The 21,728-nt window shown below is 37.8% G+C and overlaps 2 protein-coding genes across 5 annotated transcripts; one reads left to right on the top strand and one right to left on the bottom strand.

The window, feature by feature from the left end:
* On the bottom strand, window positions 1–11,704 carry LOC113116039 (importin subunit alpha-6-like). Of its 2 annotated transcripts, none has more exons than XM_026283869.1 (15): window positions 11,680–11,704; window positions 10,950–11,025; window positions 9,752–9,885; window positions 9,471–9,572; window positions 8,810–8,909; window positions 8,630–8,724; window positions 8,408–8,539; window positions 8,189–8,277; window positions 5,435–5,534; window positions 5,126–5,289; window positions 4,952–5,033; window positions 4,752–4,877; window positions 4,337–4,464; window positions 3,519–3,697; window positions 1–1,829 (listed from the first exon to the last, which is right to left on the bottom strand). In XM_026283869.1, exons 2-15 carry the CDS (start codon window positions 10,951–10,953, stop codon window positions 1,642–1,644), a joined length of 1,623 nt encoding a protein of 540 aa, XP_026139654.1. In that variant the 5' UTR covers window positions 10,954–11,025; window positions 11,680–11,704; the 3' UTR covers window positions 1–1,641. The 2 variants fall into 2 exon arrangements, with proteins under 2 accessions (XP_026139654.1, XP_026139655.1); XM_026283870.1 differs by having other exon boundaries at window positions 1,546–1,829; window positions 4,955–5,033.
* An 884-nt stretch (window positions 11,705–12,588) lies between these two features.
* On the top strand, window positions 12,589–21,707 carry LOC113116040 (ubiquitin carboxyl-terminal hydrolase ZUFSP-like). Of its 3 annotated transcripts, XM_026283871.1 has the most exons (8): window positions 15,655–18,205; window positions 18,418–18,556; window positions 18,637–18,805; window positions 19,910–20,096; window positions 20,185–20,347; window positions 20,836–20,999; window positions 21,153–21,373; window positions 21,492–21,707. In XM_026283871.1, the coding sequence occupies exons 3-8, from the start codon at window positions 18,782–18,784 to the stop codon at window positions 21,537–21,539; spliced, it is 807 nt and encodes a 268-aa protein (XP_026139656.1). In that variant the 5' UTR covers window positions 15,655–18,205; window positions 18,418–18,556; window positions 18,637–18,781; the 3' UTR covers window positions 21,540–21,707. The 3 variants fall into 3 exon arrangements, 1 of the variants encoding a protein (XP_026139656.1); XR_003293969.1 differs by lacking the exons at window positions 19,910–20,096; window positions 20,185–20,347; window positions 20,836–20,999; window positions 21,153–21,373; window positions 21,492–21,707 and having other exon boundaries at window positions 12,589–18,205; window positions 18,418–18,527; window positions 18,637–18,782; XR_003293968.1 differs by lacking the exons at window positions 19,910–20,096; window positions 20,185–20,347; window positions 20,836–20,999; window positions 21,153–21,373; window positions 21,492–21,707 and having other exon boundaries at window positions 12,589–18,205; window positions 18,637–18,702.
* Window positions 21,708–21,728: the final 21 nt, after the last annotated feature.

Genomic DNA, 21,728 nt, shown 5'->3' with positions numbered 1-21,728 from the left:
TTCAAATGTGTAACAGAACATTTTATTTGTCTGTTTATTTGTCTACATAATTTCACACAATATCAACATTTGTCCTTGAGGAAAGCAATGATCTCCTCTGTACGTTTGTACCAATGATAACTTAAAACACAGATGTTTTTTTTTTTTTTCTGATGCGAAAAAACCCAAACTTAGAAAACATTGTACAAACATGAGAATTTTTACAAAACTATACACAAATGTGCTTGATAAAGTTTAATTTTACAATCTTGATGTTTTTTTCTTTGTAAATATACTGACTTTCCATTATTATAACTTATTTGGATCAATCAAGCTTGTTTCAAAGGAAAATGGGTGCAAGTCACAGGCAGAACATAAAGAGGAAGTAAATAAATCACACCAAAAACAGAAAACTGAGGGGAACGTTCTGCCAGACAAGTTTCATGACTAAGGCAATCTCCAGCAAGTTAAGTTCATTTGAAGCATTAAAAAAAAGGATATATTACATGAATTAGAACACAAGTTCCTCAGAGGAAATTTGAGTGCTTTTAGGGACCATATGAAGAAAAGCTCTTTGAATTAATAATGTTATGAAAGACGCTTTCCTTACATTAGTATTTCACAGCACACCAAGACCATTTCACTAAAAAACATCCTCCTTCTACCCTCAATGTATATATAATATACACATTTTACTAAATCTCAACACTTTCTAACCATGTGAACATTAAATAAATCATGAGAAACAACCCAATGATATGCATACATACAAACAACTCCATCTTGGTGATCGCATGACCACACTTAAATAATTGCATGCAACGCTTGCAATGCTTAAACAGCATTAGCAAAGCGAGGGCTGAGAGGAAGCGGGCTGTGCGCTGGTCTCTGAACAGCCCGACCCCACAGAACGGTTCCTTGTAAAAAGCACAATAAATACGGCTTTAAATCTCCCAGGTCAGCAGTTCGCTGCTAGTTAACAAAACTTCAGAATAAATAGTGTAACTAGGCTTGGCATGCCTTCAGGATGCATTGCGAACAAACATGGCATGACATGAGCTGTTGGTGTGCTGGCACACAAAGTCAGGGAATTCATCCAATGCAAATGTATCAATGCAAATATATTAGTTACTTTGTCTGGCCGTGTTATTTCTGCCATGCTGAAAATACATGTTTGCATAGAAGCATTTACTTCACAAGAGAAGAGAACTGTCAGAGCTAAAGGCTGGGTGTTTGTCACACACTTCGTTTTCTGATTGAAGAGGTAGTTTCACATTTCTCAAGGGATTTGGAGTAAAGTTTACTTTACAGGACATCAGTGCCAATGTCTAATAATAATAACAACATCAACAATAATAATAAAAGCAAGATGCTTTTTTTAAGTCTCAACAGGAATTAAACTACAGACTCTGAGTTTTGCCTTCCTCGGTCCATTTCACAGATTTTCTCTCTCGATAATGGAGCTTGGAATATGGACATGATGGAAATGGACGATTTAGTGGGTTGGGTTTAGGGGGCGCAGGCGTCATCTCTGCTGTGAGTAGCGGGTACGGGCCTCCGTGTCTTGGAGCAAGGCTGGAGCTGTGGTCCTGCGCTGCGGAGGCTCCGGTCAGGATGGAGGAAGCAAGTCCTGAAGCTTGGCCAGTAGCACAGCGATACGGGTTAGAGCTGGAAGCCTTCCATCGGACCCTCAGACTGCTGGAAAATGTACTGGCCTTGACTCTGATCCACCTGCGGAACGATGCTGGCGTCCTCCTCCTCCACACCAAAGTAGTGCTCGATCAGGTCAAAGGCCTTCTGGTAGATCTCCTGGTTCTCGTGGCTTTGCAGGAACTCAATCTTGTCCAAGCCTGTGTGGGAACAATAAGTAGAACAATTATAGAAACAAATGAACAAACAGCACGGTAAACACCGTCTGCACGGATGGAAAGCATATGATAATTCCCACTATTAAAAAAAAAAATTATACAATTATTTCATTTGCTGATGTTTTTGTGCATGTTTTTTTTACATAATAATAATAATTGTTATCTTTAATAATACTTTTATCATCATTGATAATATTCTTCAAACCCAGACAAATCCGAAATTGTGGAAACCACATAAAAAACAAATCAGATAAAAAAATAATAATAATAATAAAAAAACATGATTCCTGCACCTTTTAAGCAGTGAATCATTAGTACTTGTCCAATCGTTTGAGATTCCTGGATAAGGATTTTCTAAATATAGAATTGCTAACAAATAAGCAGTTTTGAACTTAAAGGGTTCACTCAAAAATCTAAATTATGTAATTAATAACTCGTCCTCATGTCGTTCCAAACCCGTAAAACCTCCATTTATCTTCGGAACACAGTTTAAGATATTTTAGATTTAGTCCGAGAGCTTTCTGTCCCTCCATTGAAGCTGTGTGTACGGTATACTGTCCATGTCCAAAAAGGTAAGAAAAACATCATCAAAGTAGTCCATGTGACATCACAGGGTCAGTTAGAATATTTTGAAGCATCGAAAATACATTTTGGTCCAAAAATAGCAAAAACAACGACTTTATTCAGCATTGTCTTCTCTTCCGGGTCTGTTGTTAGCACGTTCACTGCAGTGTATGATAACCAGATCTTTTTGAACCAGTTCATCGAACTGAATCGTTTAAAACAGTTCGCGTCTCCAATACGCATTAATCCACAAATTACTTAAGCTGTTAACTTTTTTAATGTGACTGACACTCCCTCGGAGTTAAAACAAACCAATATCCCAGAGTAATTAATTTACTCAAACAGTACACTGACTGAACAGTCGTGAAGAGAGAACTGAAGATGAACACTGAGCCGAGCCAGATAATGAACAAAACATAGACTCGGTCACGAGTCAAGTACCGTTTCTGCCATACGCGTCCGATTCGAAAACCAAGGAGCTGATGATACTGCGCATGTGTGATTTAGCGTGAAGCAGACCGACACACAGAGCGTCTGAACTGATTCTTTTGGTGATTGATCCTGATCTGATTCTGTGCTAGTGCTATGAGTGTGGGTAAACCGAAGGCTTGACTCAAGGGCAATCATCGCCAATGACGCGAGTGCCAACAATGACATTACGCCGGATATCAATAACATGCAGTGTTTTGAAATCTCACAACAGATCCGGAAGAGAAGACAATGCTGAACAAAGTCGTAGTTTTTCTATTTTTGGACCAAATTGTATTTTCGATCCTTCAACAAATTCTAACTGACCCCTCTGATGTCACATGGACTACTTTGATGATGTTTTCTTACCTTTCTGGACATGGACAGTATACCATGCACACAGTTTCAATGGAGGGACTGAGAGCTCTCGGACTAAATCTAAAATATCTTAAACTGTGTTCCGAAGAACATGAGGGTGAGTCATTAATGACAATTTAGATTTTTGGGTGAACTAACCCTTTAAATAGCTGACCATAATTAGAAATATTTATAATGACTACAATGACTTTTCCAGACCTGGAAAAACCAAGCATTATATTAAATGCATTAGATGATTTAAGGTAGGTGAGGCATGCCTACCATAAGCCTCTTCGATGAGAGCACAGTAAGGATTGATGCCTGTTCCGTTCTGTTTGGACTCCTGTTCTCCCAGTCTGAGGATGTTCTCCAGACCGTTCAGAGCCACCTGCACAATCTTGGAGTCCATCACTGTCAGCAGGTCACACATGGGCTTTATGGTGTTGAGAGAAACCAAGTATCTGCATGTAAAGCACAAGTATCCACTTCCTTTTTATTAAACATCCACCTTAATAGCACCCTTCACTCTTAGAATGTAGGCTTATATGTGGGTTAAATATGGGGGAAAACAATGCTAGCATAACAACTGAGGACTTCCTGGAGTGTCAGATAAAAATTCTCATTCAAAAGTAAATTGATATTTACTCATTTTCTATGGAATTTAAAAGCTATAATTATTAGTTCTCATTTTTTTAAAGGGTTTTTATCATTGTTTAAGTGCATGTTATGTGTTATAATGACATCCCTAGTACTTCCATAACCACAAGATGGGAATGAGTAAAAATCACTTTAAAGATGGTCTGACTATTACTGCCATCTACAGGCCAGAAATGTGTCATATGCTTTGATTCCCCTCTGTGCTTTAATGACTGATTAGTCTAACCAAAATCCCTGTCTAAATGATACTAAGCTCTTCAAGTCTGTCTTAAAACAGATTATGGGTAAATGATAACCTAAGGCAGTATTCAGGTGGTTTAGCATGCATTATATAAGATTCTCAGAAAATTTAAGTCCCTAATCAAAATAAATCCATTTAAATTCCTAGAATAGGTAAAAAAAAAAAAAACAAAGTAAAAAAAAAAAAAAAGCCCACAGTGCACCTAATCTGCTCTGGCGTGCCTCCCGAAGTGGCGTTGGTTATTGCCCACGCAGCCTCCTTCCTGGTGCGGAACTCAGCTTTCTGCAGTATCTCAATTAGCACTGGGAATATGTTGGCATCGATAACGGCCTGCAACAGAAAAAGCATCAAGTCATGGCTGTTCAGACACAACATACACACACACACACACACATATATATATATACACACACAAGCATATTATATTATATATATATATATATATATATATATATATATATATATATATATATATATATATATATATATATATATATATATATATATATATATATATATATATATATATATATATATATATATATATATATATATGTATGTATGTCTTTGTGTGTGTGGCATCATAACCTTATGATGCCTCGCTCAGTCTAAAGTACCTGGATTTGCGCTCTGTTCCCAGCGGTGATATTGGAGACGGTCCAGCAGGCTTCTTTTTTGATGGATTCCTTTGGACTGCTGAGTAAATGGAGCAGGCAGGACAGAGCGGAGCAGTTCAGAATCACCTGCCATACAACAGAGGATCACAACAGATCAGAAAAATGCGGACAGCCTTCCATGTGATAAACGACACCTGTACTACCTGGGTCTGAATATCGTCTCCGGTTACAATGTTCCCCACTGCTCTCAGTGCAGGGGACACCACCTTGTAATCAATGTGCCTGTGAATGGGCAACACATAGGTGTGTTATTCTAAGTCAGTGATAAAAACATCACATGGTTTACTGATTGAGTTAGCATGTCTGGTCCTTACATGAGCAACTCCACCAGCCTGCGGCACACGCCTGAGTCAATAACTGTCTGGATTTTGTCATTGGGTCCATCGGACAGGTATGAAAGTGCCCAGCAGGCATCTGCAAGAACATCAGGATCACTGCTGAAGAGCAATCTGGAGAGAAAGCTCAGACATGGTGACACCTGTGAAGAAACAACAGTTGTTCGATCATGTTACAAGGGGAAAAAACACTGGTTTACATAAGGAGAGTGTGTTTGTGTGCACCACTGAAATTTGATAACTATGCAACTGGAATGTGGTTTACCTAGAACTGCTTTGCAGACTCACCTTTGCAAAGTCCGGAGGTGGATTTTTCCCTCTGCACAGGTTGGATAACGCCCACACTGCGTTCCGGGTGGTAGTGAGCCGGTTTGACTTTGCAAGCAACCTGCAAAGACAAGGAAAGAATATGTAATCAAACCACTAGATGGTGGTAATGGTAAAGTCCTTTTTATAACATACATACTACACCAAAAAAAATGCCATCACATTCAGGTGCATCTCAAAAAATTTGAATATCATGGAAAAGTTCTTTATTTTTTGTCATTTAATTTAAAAAGGCTAACCTTCTATATATCTCCTTATATTCTAGATTCATTGCACACAAACAGAAATACTTTATATACTCTGATGGTTATGACTTACAGCTTAGGAAAAGAAAGAAATTGAATATTTTCTTAAAGATAAATCAAAAAAAGATTTACAAAACAGAAATATTCAAGATCTCCAAAGCAGGTTTAATTATGCACTCAATACTTGGTTGGGGCTCCTTTTGCACGAATTACTGCTTCAGTGCAGCATGGAATGAAGGCGATCATCCTGTGGCACTGCTGAGGTGTTTTTGAAGCCCAGGTTGCTTTGATAGATATTTGTCAGATATTACTTATCTTCCTCTTCACAATACCCCATAGATTATCTGTAAGGTTCAGGTCAGGTGAGTTGGCTGGTCAGTCAAAAACAGTAATATCATCGTCAGCAAACCACTTAGAAGTGGTTTTGGCACTGTGGGCAGGTGCTAATGTCCTGCTGCAAAATTAAATAAACATCTCCATAAAGATTGTTAGCAGATGGAAGTATAAGTGCTCCAAAATCTCCTGGTAGATGGCTGCATTGACTTTGGACTTGATAAAACACAATGGAAAAATACCAGCAGACGTCCCCAAATCATCAATGACTTCAGAAACTTCACATTGGACTTAGGATTTTGTGCCTCTCCAGTCTTCCTCCAGACTCCAGACCTTGATTTCCAAATGAAATGCTACATTTTATTTAATCTAAAAAAAGAGGACTGTGGACCACTGAGCAACAGTCCAGTTCCTTTTCTCCTTACCCGAAGTAAAATGCTTTTTTTTTTCTGGTTCAGGAGTGGCTTGGTTCTAGGAATGTGACAGCTGTAGCCCTTTTCCTGAAGACATCTGAGTGTGGTGACTCTTGACTCCTGCTTCAGTCCACTCCTTGTGAAGCTCTACCAAGTTCTTGAATCGGCTTTTCCTGACAATCTTCCCAAGGCTGTGTTCATCCCTGTTGCTTGTGCACCTTTTCTACCACACTTTTTCCTTCCAGTCAACTTTCTATGAATATATTTTGATATAGCACTCTGTGAACAGCCAGCCCTTTCAGCAGTGACCTTCTGTGGCTTACCCTCCTGTCTCCTGTCTTCTGGACAACTGTCAAGTCAGTAGTCTTTCCCATAATTGTGGTTGCATGTTCTAAACTAGCCCAAGAGGTACCCCGTATTTATACTAAAAATTAATCAATCCAATCAAACTTAGGGAATCAAAGGGAATTTTTTATTTTCCTAAGCTGTAAGTCATAACCATTAGAAGTAAGACATAAAAACTCTTGAAATATTTCAGTTTCTGTGCAATGAATATAGAAAGCTTGCTTTTTTATATATTAAATTACAAAAAAATAAAAGAGCTTTTCCATGATATTCTAATTTTCTGAGAAGGACCTGTAGTGAAATAAGCCAGTGGCTGAAGTCACAAAGCACATACCAGCAGGTTTAAGAGTGGGAAACAAAAACTGTGTGTGACATCAGAATGACGTTAGGAAGTGAGATTTATTCAGTGTCAGCTGTTTTTCTAAGGATAAGGCCCCTAATCATTAGACTTCTACGAACAAGATTTAAATTCCTAGAACACAGAGATTTCATTAATTCCGAATCTTTGTAATGAGAAAAGAACAGAAAGTAGGGTTTTTTTGGATTGGAAATTAAACCAACCTAGACCTCAAGATTTGCAAGGTAGCAAGGTCCACAGAGCCAATATGTTTTTCCCCATTAATGTTCATTCAAAACTGCTGTGTATGCAGACTAAATAGTTTTAGCTAGCAAAATACAGTAAAAGACACTGGTTAACATTTTTGGGTCAATAATACTATTAGGATCAAACAATTTATCAAAATTCACAGTGAAGACATTTATAAATGTAACAAATTATTTAGATTTAAAATAAATGCTGCTTTTTTTTCAATTTGTTCAGTTTGCACAAAAATATTGAACAGCACAACCTTTTTCAACATTAAGAATAATAGAAAATGTGTCTTGAACATCAAATCAGCATATTAGAACAATTTCTGAATGGCTGCTGAAAATTCAGCTTTACCATCACATGAATGAACATAGTAAAAAGGAATATATATCACTTTTGAATATATGTTTGATTAAGTAAATGTAGCTTACTAGCCTTGGTGAGATTTTTTTTTTTTTTTAAATAGGTTCAAACTTCAAACAGTGTATTTCACTTATATTTCATTTTAGTATATAGCCTAATAGATGTTCTAACAGTGTCCAGTTTTTGGAGGGCTCTTAAAAGCATGAAACAGACTTATTTACCCTGTCTGCATTTAACATCACAGCTAGTGAATACTTGCTAGTGAAGGTTTGGGACTGTGTGCGTTCATGCCATTAAATGTCATTTTTCCTGCAGGATATTACATTTAGGGCTCAGAAAATGTATAGCTTTCTACAGGTGTCATAGACTTGCTGAAAAGCAGCAAATATAAACATGCAACCACAGTGGACCAATAGAGGACACTCACTGCTGAAGAGAAGGCAAGATGCCACAGTTGAGGACATAGTCTCTGCACTCTGCATTATCCCCGGCTATATTTCCTAATGCCCACACTGCCTGTAAAAACAGTTACACACAACTGATCACTTTCATGGTGCTGGAGTTCTGATAAAACAACTATTGGATGAAAGGCATGAACCACGCTGCATTCTGCAAAAAAAAAAAAAAAAAAAAAAAAAAAAATCACCTGCTCTTGTACATCCTCATAGTCAGAGTTGAGTAGCTCTATAAAGATGGGCACGGCCCCTGTCTCAATGACCACCTTGGTGTGTTGGAATGTTCCTGACGCTATGTTGGTCAGGGCCCAGGCAGCTTCAAACTGGTCAGAACAAGCAACAATAGCCTCTTAAACCTGGGCTCTAATGGCAAATGTAGCTTTCGTAAGACTTGTGCTATGAAATGTTCTTACCTGCAGAGTCCAGTTATCACTCCTTTTTAGGAATTCAACAAACCGGTTGATGACACCATGTGTGTGGATGACCTCATCAATGGGAGGATTGGGCTCTAAAGGAAATTAATAAAATCTTAATCTTGACTTTAAACAATTGTCATCCATGTGTTGATGAGATGTAGAAATAAAGACACCAACCTTTAGAGAGTAACTTCCTGAACTTTTGAGTGGCTATGAGCTGCTGGTCTGGATCCTCAGAGAAGATCATCTGAATCATGTCTTGGGTTATAACTCCTTCCTGCACAGATTGACATAACAGTGTTTATCCAAGATGTGATTTTTTTTTTAACATAAAATAGTTTAAATTCACCAAAACATTTTTATTTTATTTTATTTTTTTACAAAAGATGTAAATACTGGTCTTGTACAAACATAAATCAATGGCTTTCCTAGTAATATTATATCTGTACCGATGCATTCATACATATATTACATACATATATATATAAGCGCAGGACAATGATTATAATGTTTAATTCTTATTACTTGCATTGTCATTCACAAAATTCAATTATGCATTCAAAAGAAGTGTATTGCACACGTTTTTTCATTTAAAAGTAAATATATGCTATTTGAACAAAAGTGCAATAACATTTGGTTTGTAAGCACTTTAAACAAACAAGGTGCTTTTTTACAGCAGAAGTCCTTTCACATAGTAGCAGTTAAAATATTTATTGTAAATCTCACCTTATAACACTGATGTAATCAAATAAAATCTAAAACAAGCTATTTTCCACTGCCAGGGCATTAACGTTTTTCTAGAAATTATCACAGATGGTCTGCTGCCTGAATTACTTACACCTGATAGAGGTACAGTGGAGCTGATATCAGGGTCCTGAATGGGGCATTCAAGCATGGACTCATCACCAGGTGGCAGAGACACATTCCTCCTCTTGAACAGCTGCAGAGTAGACAGAACGATTTACTTTTGTACACAAAAGTTATATATTAAATGAACAGATCCGGCAATATACCCCTTTAATATATTCACTTTTATTCCAAAATGTATCATCAACCCTTAATGAACAAAACTGTATTTTAATTTGCTTGTATAATAAGGAAGAAAACATGATGTCAAACCTGCTCCTCCCTCTTCTGTTTACGGAGCTGTATCCCTTCCTCCTCTCTCCGTCTCCGCATTTCCTGGGGGTTCAGGGCTTTATTCTTGTAGCTCTTCATTCGATAGCTTTCTTTGCCTGGGCTTGCCATTGAGTCTTCAGATCAAAGAAACGAATGGGGTCAGATGCACATTCTGATACTTAATTTCTGCTGTCTATTTGGCACATCAACCGTAAGCCTATAGCATTACAGGAAAGAATCACAATTGGTTGAGCCTGTATGAAATTCTCCTCATAATTTCTGCTAAACAGCATGTGGAGGCAAAAGAAATGGCTTGAAAGCAATTATGCTTGTTAAAACTAGTATTTCCTGTGTAACACCTCTGAGCACTAACAAACACTTTGCATGCTGAACTTCCTTCATTATCTGGTCGATGTTTTTGTTATTCAGCTTTCTTTCATATAAAACAAGCAGTTCAGAATTAGACATTTTAATGATGACTGAGGCTGTCAGTCTCAACATCTCCTACTGTCTTTCACAGAAGAAAAAAAAAATCAATAGAACAACACAAGGATAAATAAATGATTACAAAAGTGTCATTTTCGGGAGGAACTTTCCTTTTAAGATGCAAAACATATGTCGACATCTTCTCTAACTTCTAATTAATCTCTTTATATAAATGCAGCACCTGTAAACACTGGTGTTTTAATCGGATCAGCTGGTTTTGTGTGGAATTGAGGCTGGGGGACTGGACTAATTTTACAAAGACAGTTAATCACATACATACTACAAAGCTAATCACTGCTCTAAATATACAAGTCTAAGCATCTATATTAATACAACACAATTTATTTGGCTGATCAAACAATTAAATATTCTTAGTAACGTTATTCATATTTTTTTTCAGTAGCGTATTAGCACACATTTCGTGGACAGCTGAAACCAAGACTTTTTATCGTCACAAATCAAATCAGTTTCATAGATCCAATAACGCACTGTTAATACGTTATTGGTTTATTATCTCTCAAATAATTCAGTCATTTCACTTTCAGCCCAAACTCTGCCCACCTTCTCTATGCTAACATACTGAGTGTGCTATGCTAGCTTGGACTAAACGTCAAAATGGTTCATTAACGTTACTCTGCCAGTACGCCCCGTTGCCTCATTTACTCCCTGGAAAGAAAAGGCTTTAAAATCGCATATCGTTTATAAATCTCACCCATTAGTCGTAGATTGGAAAGAGATGTAAGTATTAGCCGTGTTTTTTAAATTTCTCTCAAGACCCTCCCGAGTTCCTCCCAAGGGGCAAGTAACTCGACCGGAAGTTGAAGTCGGGTGGGGGCTGCCGTCTTTTAGCAGAACTTCACTTGCGTTAGCATTCCCATTGACTCCCATTCATTTTGGCGTCACTTTGACAGCGAATAACTTTACATCTGAGGCGTTTAAAGACTCCGTTTGTCCATTATTTATTTCTAAAGATACACGACAATGTATAAAGGGCTCCATTACCTTCTATGTTACATTATGGCCCCGTATAAACAGTTTTTGTAAAAAATAGGCTAACGATTGCGTCATAAACACTCGGCTCTCTGTCGCATTACCGTACAGACAGGAGGAGAAGCTCGCAGCAAATTAACTTAATATGGCGTACTGGCGTTACATTTTAAAATACTATACAAAATCATTAATCAGAATACTTACTCCTGCTCACTCACGACAAAGAACTCTCCGCTCAAGCTCGCCGTCTCTGCAAGATTAACGATGGCAGTTTTGCACGCACAGCTACTAGAAGATTTACATCTGTCAGACAGGTTGCTGACGTCGTCAAGCTTCGTTTGAGTCTGCGCGTCAGAAACGGAAGTGCTAAAAAACGCTAAAACTGGGATTCATTTGTCTCAATTGAGTTCCAATGGGGTCGCTGTGTCCATTTCTTTTACTGTCTATGGTTCCTCCAGCTGAGGGCAATATGGCGTCCACTGGTAAGGAACGTCACCTCCGCTGCTGTTTCCGGTTTTCATGAGCGGCCTCATTCAATAATAATAACAAACGGAACGTGAAACGGGTGATACTTTAAGTCGGCATATCTACCTCTGGTAACAGGTACGTTGCATTTAAATATCGATTGTGAGATGGATTCGAGTTGAATGTTTTACATGAAGTCAGTGGAAGAAGGCTTTAAGATGTTATAAATGTAAGTTAGCAGCATGATGGCCCAGTGTTGACAGAATCGATACTTTCTGTCGCGTCAGGTGCGTGTTGATAAAATCCAGATTTCAGGTTAACTAAAGCCAAATTGCGTTTTGCTATAAGTTGATTATAACGTTTTAAATGCATTCTAAACACAAACGCATCTCTTTCCTCTGTTTATCGAGGTTTAACAAGGTAAACAATATCTGGTAATATAATATTTTTTATTAAGGCCTGTTACGATTATGAACTTCTAACTGTGTATTAATTGCCACACAATATTTGCTATTAATGAAATATTTGATTTCTTAAAAACGAAAGGGGTAGAGAAGTACATGGGAAAATGATCATGATTTAAAACTAATAGGTATTATGAATAATATTTTTCATAAAACTATTAACAAATGGTTACCCATATTTTTCTTTTCTCATCCACTTTAGTCTTATTTCTTTTTTAGTGAATGTTTCTTTATTTGATACTAATTTGTTTAACCTAAAAACTTTGTAATATATTATATAATCAGGTCATTGTGCAAACGTTATATATTTATATATTTATTTATGTTTTATTTAAAAACATTGCAAATTGGTAGAGTTACATTAATTATAATTATAAAATAATAATTATGAATAATATTTATAATAAAATATAAATAAACGTGTACCTTCTTTTTTTTTCGGTCCGCTTTATTTATTTTTGTTTGTTTGCTTGTGGAAAAAGAATTATGTATGGTTAATATTATATTAGATATAATATAATATGGTCATGAATCCTTCACTTTCTATTTAAATATTCAGACAGTATGATTAAACCCAAACCATTCATATGTCAAAATCATTGTCATGTCTATTTTTCGTACTAAAATCAGAACAAAATAATATTAGATGTTCTTCAAACTGTATGAGAAGAATTGGGTGCTTTGCATGTCCAATGTGCAGTTTGGTCTGCAAAGACTGCTTTATTCTCCAGGAGCATGTTGAGCTTCATCTACAGGACCAAGCTGCAGGTGTATTACCTCATATCATAAATTTTTGTAGGTTTACAAGTATTCATTTTACCCTCTTTTTTTATCACCAGCTTGACTGATATCTGATATGGTTTGTCTTCTTAAGGGGCTGGTCCTGAGGTCGCCACTTCAACAGAAGTGTCTTCTACAAGCAGGGGTAGATCAGGTGAATTTGCAAGGTGGTCGGTTTGGCAGTTCTGAATAAAAGTGAATGGCCAAACTGAACTAGAACTGTATTTTTGGCATCTCCAGGTGTGATGCGCTATGAGTGTCTGTTACAACCCATTGTTTTGCATCTTGTCATTTTGTCTCTTTTATTTTTTTGTATTTGAAAGTGTTTGTGTCCAGGTAGGATGCTGATTGGCTCCTACAGGTTAATGACTGGCCCATCTAGATTGGTGCATTCAATCTTAGGCACACCTTAAAAGCCCTGATGTCACTTCCTTTCTCCAGTGCAGTGCAGAGTAGAGAGAGAATTGTTGCTGTTTGGCTGTTTGGCTGTTTGGCTGTTTGGCTGTTTGGCTGTTTGGCTGTTTGGCTGTTTGGCTGTTTGGCTGTTTGGCTGTTTGGCTGTTTGGCTGTTTGGCTGTTTGGCTGTTTGGCTGTTTGGCCTCTGTTGAACTTTGATACTATTTTTGTAAGTAGGAACTGATTGGTATTTTGACTCTATTGCTTGTTATGATGTGTATTTGGATTCTCCTTGTAACTCTGTTTGCCTGATCCTGTAAATAGTTGTATATTATTGTAAATATAGAGGGTTGGGAGGAAGTAAGGAGTTTGACGCCATTTTGTTTATTGTAACCTTTTGATCTCTGTTTTTGGTTAGGGAGTTAGGTTAAAATATTGTACTTTTATTTTGTTTAGGGTATAAGAAAGAGGTCTTAAACTACAGAAGTTTTGTTTATTATTTTGGCCTGGTCAACTCCTGAAGAATATTCCCCATTTACTTATTTTGTTGGTTGTATTTTTGTTTGGCTCAATTAAAAACCCTCTAAAGAATCCCCGTCTCCTTCTCTTTTTATGTCATGCCTTTACCCCTAGACGGGCGTAACATGAATTGGGGGCTCGTCCGTCCATTCGGATGAAATTAGAAGCTTTTTTATTCCATCTGAATGAAGTTGAGTATTTGGGTACTCACTGTTTTTGCAGAGTTGTGTTTTTCTTGTGTTTGCCTGGTGGTTTTCATCTAGTGTGGGAGGAAGCTTATGGTTTACAATGTCGTTAAAATTTGAACTTGAGAAATTTACGATCGCGCCTACAGAAGAACAGTTTGAAAAGTGTCGGAAGGATGACTTATTGTTAATTAATTAAAGGATTTTACCTGGTGAAGCTGAGGTAACGGGTGTTGCAACAAATCCAGTGTTTTCTGATGACTTGAACGCTTTAGAAAAGGAGCTCAAGTCTGATGAGGACAAGCGCATAGATCCCGATAATCCCTCTTCACCAAAAGAGAAAATGTTAGCAATCCGACTAAAGGAGTTAGATGTGGAGTTAGCCCGACAGCAGTACCAGAGTCAGCTTTTGCAGGTCCGAGCATTGGAGCTTCAGACAACAAGAGACATCCGGCTCAAAGAGCTGGAAAATGAGCAAAAGTCTGGTCAAACACGGCATCCTTCTTCTCCTGGATTGCAGGGAAATACTACTCCTGTGCAGGCTGTTACTTCATCACCTCTTCCTGCAGCATCGTATACTTTACCGGTGAGTCAAACTGAATTTGATGTTTCCAGACAAATTTCGTTAGTTCCTACATTTAGAGAAAGTGAAGTCGATACTTATTTCACTGTTTTCGAACGTATCGCTGCTACTCTGCAGTGGCCCAAGAATATTTGGCCTTTACTGTTACAGTGTAAACTAGTGGGTAAAGCGCAGGAGGTAAGTTCGGCATTGACTTTAGAACAAAGTCTAGATTATGATGTAATTAAGTCCTCTGTGTTAAGAGCTTATGAGCTTGTTCCAGAAGCCTATCGACAAAAATTTAGAAAGCATATGAAAACCTCCAGCCAAACTTTTGTTGAATTTGCCAGAGAAAAGACTACTCTGTTTGAGAAGTGGTGTGCAGCAAGTAAAATCAGCACGTTTGAACAAATTAAGGAGTTAATCCTCGTAGAGGAGTTTAAGAATTGTGTGTCTGAAAAGATTGTAGTTCATTTAAATGAGCAAAAGGTGACCTCACTCACCGAAGCTGCCATCTTTGCAGATGAATTTGTGCTTACACACAAAATTGTGTTTTTTCCTTTACGTCCTACTCGTCATGTCACTGAGCGGAATCCCAATTCTAAAACTGTGATTGGCCAGAATGATGAGCAGGGTCCTGATTCTCGTGAGTGTTTTTACTGTCATGAGAAAGGTCATTTGATCGCTTTATGTCCTACGTTACAACGTAAGAACCAGAGGAAAACACAGACCACACATAAAAGTGTTGCTTTTGTGCATACCCACCCTTCAGAGTCTATGCTAGCGATTGATCCCACCTTTGAACCATTTGTGTGTGATGGTACAGTCTCGTTTTCTGAGTTAGACACGGAGCATAAACATGTACGCATTTTGAGATTTTGGGTGCGGCACAGTCGTTCATCTTGACAGATGTACTTCCTTTTTCGGCACAGTCCAGCTGTGGTTCAGATGTCCTAGTTCTGGGAATTGAACTTGGGGTAGTTAGGGTTCCGCTCCACAAGATCTATTTGCGTTCTCATCTTGTGACTGTACAGCTATTTTAACTAACCCAATCTCAGTTGCCACTGAAGGGCATTTCTCTCATTCTTGGTAATGATTTAGCCGGAAGTAAGGTGTCTTGTCTTCCTGAAGTAGTTGATATACACTGTGTATCAAAGAGTAATGTGCTATTGACACAGGAGTTTCCTAAGGTATTTCATTCCTGTGTTGTTACACGAGCACAAGCTCGTAAGTTTGAAGAAGAACTTGATCTGTCCGACTCATTTGTGTGTTCTGATCAGTCAGATGTTGAGACTAGTTTAAACATAGACAAACAAATTTTGAGTTTTGGGCCAAATGTTGATTTTCCTTTTGATAGGAAGCACCTAATCGAAACACAAAAATCTGATGGTACACTGACGACTTGTTTTAATGCTGTGATGGATAAAACCTTGTTAGATGATCATGTTGTTGCTTATTTTCTAGATGATGGAGTACTTATGCGTAAATGGAGTTTGGAAGGAAAATGTAACTGGAACTCTGTTTTCCAAGTAGTTGTGCCTAATTCTTACAGAGAATATGTTCTACATGTTGCTCATGACCATGAATTGTCTGGACATTTGGGGATCAAGAAAACCTATAACAATCTGCTAAGACACTTTTTCTGGCCTGGCATGAAAGCTAGTGTAACTAAGTATTGTCGTTCGTGTCATGCTTGTCAGGTTGCTGGAAAGCCTAATCAGGTTGTTGCCCCAGCACCATTAAAGCCTGTTCCGGTAATGAGCGAACCTTTTGAGAAACTGGTAATAGATTGTGTAGGTCCCTTGCCGAGAACTAAGTCCGGCCATTCGTATCTGTTGACTTTAATGTGCTCTGCTACCAGGTTTCCAGAAGCAATTCCGCTATGCACCTTGAAATCTCCTGCAATTGTGAAGTCCATCATTAAGTTCTGCACCACTTTTGGTATGCCAAAAATAATTCAGTCAGATCAAGGATCTAATTTCATGTCCCGTGTGTTTCGTAAGGTAATGAAAGAATTGAATATCAAACATTGCATATCATCCACAATCACAAAGCGTGTTAGAGAGGTTCCATCAAACTCTTAAGTCTATGCTTCGAACTTACTGTCTTGAACATGAGAAGGATTGGGATGAAGAGGTTCCCCTTTTGTTGTTTGCTGTCAGAAATACGGTCCAGGAATCCCTTGGATTCAGCCCAGCTGAATTGGTCTTTGGACATTCTCCTCGTGGTCCTTTAAAGATGTTGCAAGAACAACTTCTTTCTCAAAGTCACTCAGTTAAAGAACAGAATGTATTAGATCATGTGAGTCATTTCCATGAAAGATTGCATTCTGTCTGGAAGTTGGCACGGCAAAGCTTAGAAAGTTCACAGTCTCGGATGAAAAGTAGATATGATGAAAACACTGTTCAACGCTCATTTGAGCCTGGTGATGAAGTTCTTGCATTACTGCCTTTGCCTGGGTCAGCTCTTCAAGCTAGATTTGTTGGTCCATATGTGATTGAGGAAAAGTTAAGTGACACTGACTATGTGGTAAAAAACCCTGACTGGAAGAGGAAAGAGAGGGTATGTCATATTAACATGCTAAAATTGTATGTTTCTCGTCCTAAGCCCGAATGCACCGTTCCACTACCTGTTATTGTAGCTGGGAGTGCAGTCTCCTCTGAGTATTCACCTAGTGTAGATGATCTACGAATTGGAAGTACCTGTTTGTCTGACATTTTCCTGAAAAATTCTGAATCCCTTGCTGTAATCAGTTCAAAACTGTCTCATTTATCTAGTTCATCTCAAAAGGAACTAATGCAGTTGATTGAAAAGTATTATTCACTGTTTTCTGATGTGCCCACTGTAACAAATGTGTTGGAGCATGACATTGATGTGGGTGATCATCGTCCTGTTAAGCAAAATGCTTATCGCATCAACCCAGTAAAGCGTGAGATCATGCAGAAGGAAACGCAGTACTTGATTGAGCATGGTTTAGCTGTGCCAAGTTCAAGTCCCTGGTGTTCCCCATGTCTTTTAGTTCCTAAATCAGATGGAACGTCACGCTTCTGCACAGATTACCGAAAAGTTAATCAGTTGACTAAATCAGACTGAGATTCCTAGAATAGATGATTGTGTTGACCGCACTGGTCAGGCCAAATTCGTGACACAGCTTGATTTACTAAAAGGATATTGGCAGGTGCCACTCACTGATCGTGCTTCAGAAATCTCCGCTTTCGCTACTCCAGATGTCTATGAAGTAAGGAGTTTGACGCCATTTTGTTTATTGTAACCTTTTGATCTCTGTTTTTGGTTAGGGAGTTAGGTTAAAATATTGTACTTTTATTTTGTTTAGGGTATAAGAAACAGGTCTTAAACTACAGAAGTTTTGTTTATTATTTTGGCCTGGTCAACTCCTGAAGAATATTCCCCATTTACTTATTTTGTTGGTTGTATTTTTGTTTGGCCCTCTAAAGAATCCCCGTTTCCTCCCTTCTCTTTTTATGTTATGCCTTTACCCCTAGACGGGCGTAACCGTGTCCAATGTGTTCTCTGAGTTGTTCCAGTAGCTCCTCCCTTCAAGAGCACGTTGAGCTACACCTGGAATATGGCTCCGCATCTGTAACCGGTATGTGTATATTAATTGTGCAACTGCTTATGAATGTTATTCTAGAATTGTTTGTTACATTTTTGTTTAGAGAAATGGTTCTGTTTACAACTACAATGCATCAAAACGATAATAATCCATCAATGTGAAATCTGTTGTAGCCGCTGGTGCAGCGAAACTTGTGGTTTCTTAAAACATCTGACTTGATATTCATTTGGTTTGGGTGTTTTGAGGACATTCATCTGAAGACCTGACTCTGGCCAGGAAGCTTCAGGAGGAAGAGGAGCAAAAGTGGAGGGAGGCTGCAACTAGACGGGAAGCTGAGGACTTTAAGTAGCTCCAGGTTAGCTAAAGATAATATCCACCTAAAAGGTAAAAATTGTCATATTTACCTGTGGCGACCCACTACAAACAGTTTTTTATTTATTTCTTTACACTTCTATTCTTTACAGAAGCAGTTTGGGCTTGATAACAGTGGTGGTTATCGCAAGCAGATGGAGAGGAATATGGAGAGGGCTGTGTCTCGAGGTCAGATGGTTCCTGCAGAGTTCCACAGGAAAAAAGCAGAGATGCTTGAATCTCTGGCCTCCGGGGTGGATGATGGCAGAAGCACAACATCAGGTCTGATTGAGAGTGCATCATAGAGCTACACCAATAATCTTTACATATTTGGTCCAGCTGGTGAATTATTAGACTTAAAATCGGTTCAGTTATTTTATCTTTTTAACTATATCTATCAGTGTTGGAAACGGTTGTTCAATTCATTTCAAGTTTATTTGTATAGCGCTTTTTTTTTTTACAATACGAATCGTTACAAAGCAACTTTACAGAAAATTGTGCTTTTTAATATTTTTTGGTAAAGAGTGATGCATTTTTTTTAAATAATTGAATTATTTGATAAATAATAATACAATTTATAGATATTTTTGTAACTTTTTATAAGTGTTTTTACAGTCCTATTCAGTCAGTTGAATGTGTCCTTGCTGAATAACGTAATTAATTTTAAAAACTAATCTCACTGATGATTGAAATTTAGTGCGTGCTTAAATATTTTTTATTAATATATATTTAATTATACAGAATTAAATGTGTTTTATTAAATCAATTTATAATAGTATTAAAAAAATGCTGAATTATCATTAGGTTTTTAACTAAAAAGCTATTACTTTTTAAAGCTGCGGTGGGTAACTTTTGATGCTCTAGCAGTTAATAAACAGAACCGCTTGCATCTTGCGGAAGAACATTGTAGCCGGAACTACTTCTCTCTGTTTATGTCTATGAAGAATCAAAAAGGTACTGGGTTACTCTGCCGCGGTACCCCCGAAGCAATCTAAATTATTCTGAATATAAACGCTTATTATAGGTGTACTCTAGTGATTCAGGACAGGCTAAAAACACGGTTTGGAAAATGGATTCATGGTGTACTCACTTATTATATACATTTTGTACATTATGAACACATAAAAAAGTTATGGACCGCAGCTCTGATTGGTTGTTTCTTAACGGGAGCGATGTATTTCTGCAAATGGCAATAGGAACACTGGGAGGAGCCAGAGGAGCTTGATTTTTTTTTTTTTTTTTTTTTTTCACAGATTATCTGTCTCGTATTCTACTGTCAGGACATAATGACAGGTTTAACAAATTTTTACAAAAGTTACCTACTGCAGCTTTAATGTTGGAAAAAAATAAAGAAAATGGGTATTAGACTTAATCTTTCTATTTCAGGACTTATGGGAGCTCTGTATAGGTACTATCAGAGGAACGCCTCTGACTGTGCACATGTGTGGCTCTGTGCTGAGACTGATCACTACTCTTCATCAGGAGGGGTACAAAGGTTGGGGATGTGGCTACAGAAACTTTCAGATGCTTCTTTCATCTTTGCACAGGATGGAGCAGTATAAACATTTGCCTGGTATAATATCAGTAACACCATGATATTATCTTGGCTGAATGTTGATTTTCCTTGTAACTTTATACATCATAAAATTTTTCCCTCGCAGTTTCAGTTCCCAGCATTCCGAGAGTGCAAGCCTTAAGTGAAGAGTCGTGGGATCAAGGCGTAGATCCTCAGGGTGCTTCACACTTCAACCATCGACTGCAGGGGACACGGGCTTGGATAGGAGCTACAGAAATCTATGCAGTTCTCACCTCCCTTAGTGTGAAGTGCGTACTGAAACCCCAAGTTTACACTCACACACTACTGTTCAAAAGTTTGGGGTCGGAAAGATAAATATATATGTTGTTTTTATTCCCATAAAAGTTTTCTGAAAACATGTATTGGTGCTTTCTCTAATTAAAAAATTAAGTAGCACAACATTGGGAACTATTAGAAGTGTTTCGCGAGCACCACAGTAGAACATCACAATGATTTGTGCTTGTGCAAATGATTTGTGTAAATTCAGCTTTACCATCACAGCGGTAAATTACATTTAATAAATATTAAAATGTGAAATAGTTATTTTGACAAGTAAAAAAATGATAATTACAATAATAATTGTACTGTATTTCTAATAAATGTAGCATTGGTGAGAGACTTCTTTCAAATACATTTAAAAAAATCTAACCAACCTCAAACTTTTGAATAGTTATGAATATGTAAATAGCTTAAATATTATAAAGTTCACATCTTAACTTTCCTTAAAAAAATTTAGAGCCCGAATTGTGGATTTTCACAAGCCCACTGGCCCAGGAGACACACACCCCATACTGTATGAGTGGGTCAAACAGTATTTCTCACATTCTGCCAGTAGGGGTGCAAGACTGCCACCCAAATTAGTGCGGACGACATTACCACCTATATACCTCCAGCACCAAGGTTTTTCAAGATTTCTCTTGTAAAGTACAACAGCCCTTTAATTAAAATCAAGTTAATTTATTTTCCCTCATGACATACCAGATCGCATTATCCTCATAGAAACAGACTTGCCTTTATAAGATGACATGCGTGTTATGCTGTCTTTATGATCAGGCCACAGTTGCTCTATAGTAGGAGTGGAACAGAAAGTAAATGGCAACCTATGCCTGCTCCTCTTCGATCCGGGGTGTGCACCAAGGGAAATGAGGAAGGTGCTGTCACAGGATACAGCAGCTACCATGGTACGACGTATGCACAAATTCCCTGGTAGCCTAAAAAACAGACAGTATCAAGTGGTTGCTGTAGAAGGGCTGCTAACACCCGAAGAGAAACGGGTAATTTTGACCTACAGAAATTCATTGCAGGAATTCAAGTTATGTATTGCATTTGGATGTTATATGTGCAGTCTTTGTTAAACTGCTGACATACTTTTGCCATGTTTGTGTCTTTCAGAGCTGCATTCTTAATTCAAGGACACTATGTGCTGAGAAAATTCCTTGATGGAACTGTCCACATCCGCAGACTGCAATTTTATCTACTATTCCTGCTACTTTTATCAACTAGTTCCTTTAAACAGACTGTGGAAAAACTGTATTTCTGTATAAATAAATGTCAATAAAAAATAGCAGTTTTATCTTACTTGCACAATAAGCTGGTTATTACTACTTATGATGGCGACTCTTCAGTTTT

The sequence above is a fragment of the Carassius auratus genome, chromosome 16, assembly GCF_003368295.1.
Source record: "Carassius auratus strain Wakin chromosome 16, ASM336829v1, whole genome shotgun sequence".
NCBI lineage: Eukaryota > Metazoa > Chordata > Actinopteri > Cypriniformes > Cyprinidae > Carassius > Carassius auratus.
This window is presented reverse-complemented; position numbering and strand designations above follow the sequence as displayed.

Coding starts and splice junctions, on each gene's coding strand:
- LOC113116040 (XM_026283871.1), top strand. CDS start 18,782: ATGATGGCAGAAGCACAACATCAG. Junction 20,097..20,184: donor GCAGTATAAACATTTGCCTG/GTATAATATCAG, acceptor TTTCCCTCGCAG/TTTCAGTTCCCAGCATTCCG. Junction 21,374..21,491: donor TAACACCCGAAGAGAAACGG/GTAATTTTGACC, acceptor TGTGTCTTTCAG/AGCTGCATTCTTAATTCAAG.
- LOC113116039 (XM_026283869.1), bottom strand. Junction 8,278..8,407: donor ATGAGGATGTACAAGAGCAG/GTGATTTTTTTT, acceptor CTGTTTTTACAG/GCAGTGTGGGCATTAGGAAA. Junction 5,290..5,434: donor CACCTCCGGACTTTGCAAAG/GTGAGTCTGCAA, acceptor GTTTCTTCACAG/GTGTCACCATGTCTGAGCTT.